Raw genomic sequence first — 4,177 nt, 5'->3', positions numbered from 1 at the left:
AATTAATTATTTTTTTTATTCTGGAATTTTTTTTTGAATTAAAAATTTATTAATTTAAATTATTATTTTTTTTTGGGAATTCCTCTGCACGGCAACTCCCTCACGCTGCCGTGCAGATCTGTGTTTCTCAACACAAATCAAAAAATAGCTGTGTTGAGAAACACAGCTATTTTCTGCAGTCGTGCACTGCACCATGGTGCAGAGATCTCACCATCTCTGCACCATCTTCTTCCTCGATCTTCTTCTTCTCTTCTCTTTTTTTTTTTTTTTTCCTTTCTTTTCTTCTGCAGCTTCTCTTCTCTCTTTCTTTTTCTTCTGCAGCTTCTCTTCTTCTTCTCTTCTCCCTTTCTTTTTCTTCTTCTCTTCTCCTTTTCTTTTTGTTCTCCTTCTTCTGCCTAATTTCTTCAATCTGCCGTGGGAAATTAGGAGGGAAGAATAAATGAATGAGGAAGGAGAGAGAGTGTGGGAAAAATAAATGAGGAGGGAAGAATAAAAAGAGGAAAAAAGTGGAGGGAAAATAAGAAGAGAGAAAATTTTCAAAATTTTGGACTTTTTTTTTTTTTTCCTGATGCACCAAACTAGGGCGTCAGAATTTTTTGACGCACCAATTTTGGCACGTCAGAAAATTCTGACGTATCATACTAGTACGTCAGAATTTTGTGCTATTTTTAGCACGTCAGAAAATATTTTATGACGTGGCATTTTTTGCCACGTCAGAAAATGCTGACGTGGCAAAAATTATGTACTGTTTGCCACGTCAGAAAATATCAGTTTTTTTGTAGTGTGAGGATTGTATTGAGATTTTGTGAAAAAAGTGAGGGTAGGTAGGAAATTTGTATTTTGTAAAGAAATAATATTTTAATAGTATAAGGTTGTAAGGAAAGTTATTGTGAAATATATTTTCATAGAAAAGCAAAAAGTAGTTTTATACCTTAATCTTACAAAAAACCAAAAGAAAATTGCTGCTAGTGCTATAACAAACTGCAGCTGTATCGCCGTTTGAGCTACTTGACAAGCGACAAGTCTTCTCACTTTCCTTATTTGCATTGCTTTGTTTCTTCTCTTGTAAAGTCTTCCACCTGCTTCCCCTTTCATATGTATATATACTATTATCTCTTGTAACTGAAATATGTAACAGGAACAAAACAAGATGTAGCCTTCTATTTTATCTTCGTGTTCTTCTCGATTCTTCTTCCCTTTTTTCTTGGTCTTCTCTCTTCTCTTTACAAACCTTCAACTTCTTCCTTCTTTAATTCTATTACATTTTCCCAATTAAAGTTTAAGAAAACATTAGACTGATAATTTTAAGAAACTACTTAGACCTTTTTCCATTTTATATTTCTTTCATTCCACTTGCATATACTTTACACGTACGTAGAAGGAGGTGAATCCTGCGACGACCATGCAAAGACTGTACGGATTCTGGGTCCACCAAAAGCAGTTCGATGAAAAAAAGGTTTTAAGAAATAAGCATCTGCGAAGGGGGTCTACCCTGACTATACAACGACCTGAGAATCAGCTACCCTTGGACGAATACTTTATCTGTTTATACCGGCGAGAGTATCGATAAGGTTGCTACACAGGACTCAGGAGAACATATAGTGACAGTGTAGTAGAACAGACATGCTTTCCACCTACTTTTTTAGGAGAACATATAGTAACAGTACTGTAGTAGAACAGACATGCTTTCCACCTACTTTTTTACCTTAGGAAGAAGTTAGGTGTTTTTCTATTTTTTTTCTAATTGTGATGTAACTTTTAAATTACGGTTGAATCATTGTTATTTTTAATTTATTAATAATTTTAAAAATTATATCACAGTTGGAAGAATAATAGAAGAACACCAAGCTTTTCATTCTCAAAGATTTCTTTCCCCCAATAAAAATGCTTATATGTTCTCCTGCTTTTTTTCCTGTCATCATTCTGTTTCCTTCCTTTCTTTCTTTCTTTCAACTTTCATGTAATTTTGCTTTTAGTGTTAGGAAAAAAATAGTAGTTTAGATTCTGAGTACTCAGGCTAAACTCTCCGAGACCATAAACTTTCATGAAATGCCAGTGACACTAGCTGCCGTCCCATCCATTAGCTTTGTCCCATTTTTCCACGTCTCTTCCTTTCTCACCTGTTACTCTTTCTAAGCTACAATGCCGCGTCGACGCCGTGGAAGAGGCAGAGGCGGTGGCGGTGGACAAGGTGGAGGAGGAAGTGGCCCGGGTGCTCCCCCTGGCTCCTCTCCACCTGCTCCACCGACCGCTTTTTTATCGGTGGCTCCTCCAGCCACTTCTTTTCCGGCCACACCTTCAGCAGTCGCTTCTCCGGCTGGACCTCCTCCGCTAGCTCTAGCTTCACGCGATTCTTCTGTGGCGTCGAGCTCAGCTCTGCCACTGGTTTCAGATTCAACCTCTGTGGCTCCTCTGAGCCGTGAAATCGACGATAAACTTACATTATTGCAGGTTCCAGCGCCTCTGCAATTTCCTTTTACCTTTCCAAAGAGGCCTGGGTACGGAACCATCGGAAAGAGAATCGCTGTCCGAGCAAATCATTTTCTTGTGGAAGTCGCGGACAGAGATCTCCATCACTACGCCGTGGGTAGCTGTACTCAAATGCTCTTCTCTTCTTTTCTTTTATTTTTATTTTATTTTATATATATAACCGGTAATATGCATTTATAGACGAAATTCTTGTTTATCGTTCTGTTTCTTCTATTATGTTTTCTTTGACTTGAGTGAGATATAGATATTCATTCTTCCCTACCATTTTGCAACATTTGCAGTCTTATTGGGTTGTTTTCGAGATGTTACATTGTTTTTAATTTGAGATATACTGTGGATGAAGGTGTGATTCGAGTGAACTGGGATTTGCATTTGCATTCGTGGAATGTAAAGAGTGGACCATAATATATGGAGATGACATGTTTTTTTTTGTTTGTCCATTTTATTTTACTTTATTGTTTTTCTGTCGAAAGCCAAAGCGGTTCTCAAGTATTTATTTGTGGACATATGATATGTTATGTTGTTTTAATTTAAATTGTTATAGGTTTCCATTACACCCGCGGTTACTTCAAAGAAAATCAACCGAGTTATAATTAACCAACTGGTTAACTTATACAAAGAATCACACTTGGGTAGCCGAAGTCCTGCATATGATGGCTGGAGTAACCTCTATACAGCAGGGCCATTGCCGTTTAAGTCGATGGACTTTGTTATCAAGTTAATTGAAAATGATGATCATCGTGCCTCATCATCTTGTTCAGTGAGGTATTTTTCTTTTTTGGAGTGTGTCTGCTTGAGTTTATCTCATCTTTCTCAAGTTTATTATTTCATTATTCATTTTATCTGAATGCCTTTTCTCCTCCCAATGTGCAGAAAGGAATATCGGTTTATAGTGACAATCAAGTTCATTTCTAGGGCTGACATTCACCATCTTCGACAGTTTTTGAGCGGTAGGCAACTGGATGCTCCACAAGAAACCATACAAGCTCTTAGTGTGGTTCTTAAAGCGACATCATCAGAGAAGTAATCCATTTTTTTCCCCTTAGAATTGTGTCCATTTTTGTTATCCTTGTATTTATAGATTGCCTCGTAGATATATTGCATGCAGAAAATATATTAAGTTGGTGAAAGTTCGACTATAGGTACAACGTTGTGGGGAGGTCATTTTTCCATCCTGAGTTGGGTCGAATGGGTGAACTGGCCGGTAATGGTATAGAATATTGGAGAGGATATTATCAGAGTCTTCGTCTAACCCAAATGGGACTTTCCCTTTGTATTGGTATTGCTTCAATGCTCTCCTTTGGGATTCATGTAGAGCAACTTGTTTCAATAAGAATTGCACTGACATTACCTTGCTTTTGACATTTGATTCTCATGTTGCAGATGTGTCAGTTCAGCCTTTCTATGAACCAATTCTTGTGATAGAGTTTCTTGCAAAACATTTTAATTTCCATTTTTCAAGCAGTATGCCTGATCAAGATCGTCAGAAGGTTTCTTTTGCTACTATAAAATTTGGTGCTCTATGATTTAACTATGACTTCGAATGAAGGCTGCACGTACTTGCATCTTTGTTTCCTTTCAAAATCATTGGCAGGATGGTGTCCCTTCCCATGCACTATATTTATATATTTGCTTTTCTTTCCAGCTATTTGCTTGAGAAAGTTTTTGCTTACAATTGTTTGTTAAT

General features: G+C 37.3%; 1 protein-coding gene across 1 annotated transcript; it reads left to right on the top strand.

The window, feature by feature from the left end:
- Positions 1 to 1,971: 1,971 nt before the first annotated feature.
- On the top strand, positions 1,972 to 4,016 carry LOC132185317 (protein argonaute 1-like). The gene is made up of 5 exons (XM_059599107.1): positions 1,972 to 2,583; positions 3,035 to 3,255; positions 3,364 to 3,513; positions 3,633 to 3,769; positions 3,874 to 4,016. Exons 1-5 carry the CDS (start codon positions 2,143 to 2,145, stop codon positions 4,014 to 4,016), a joined length of 1,092 nt encoding a protein of 363 aa, XP_059455090.1. The 5' UTR covers positions 1,972 to 2,142.
- Positions 4,017 to 4,177: the final 161 nt, after the last annotated feature.

Source organism: Corylus avellana, chromosome ca6, assembly GCF_901000735.1.
Source record: "Corylus avellana chromosome ca6, CavTom2PMs-1.0".
Classification (NCBI taxonomy): domain Eukaryota; kingdom Viridiplantae; phylum Streptophyta; class Magnoliopsida; order Fagales; family Betulaceae; genus Corylus; species Corylus avellana.
This window is presented reverse-complemented; position numbering and strand designations above follow the sequence as displayed.

Excerpts from the sequence above, each read along its gene's own strand:
- LOC132185317 (XM_059599107.1), top strand. The coding sequence starts at position 2,143 with ATGCCGCGTCGACGCCGTGGAAGAGGCAGAGGCGGTGGCGGTGGACAA. Across the intron at positions 2,584-3,034 it reads GAGATCTCCATCACTACGCC|GTTTCCATTACACCCGCGGT; the intron begins GTGGGTAGCTGT and ends AAATTGTTATAG. Across the intron at positions 3,256-3,363 it reads TCATCATCTTGTTCAGTGAG|AAAGGAATATCGGTTTATAG; the intron begins GTATTTTTCTTT and ends CCCAATGTGCAG.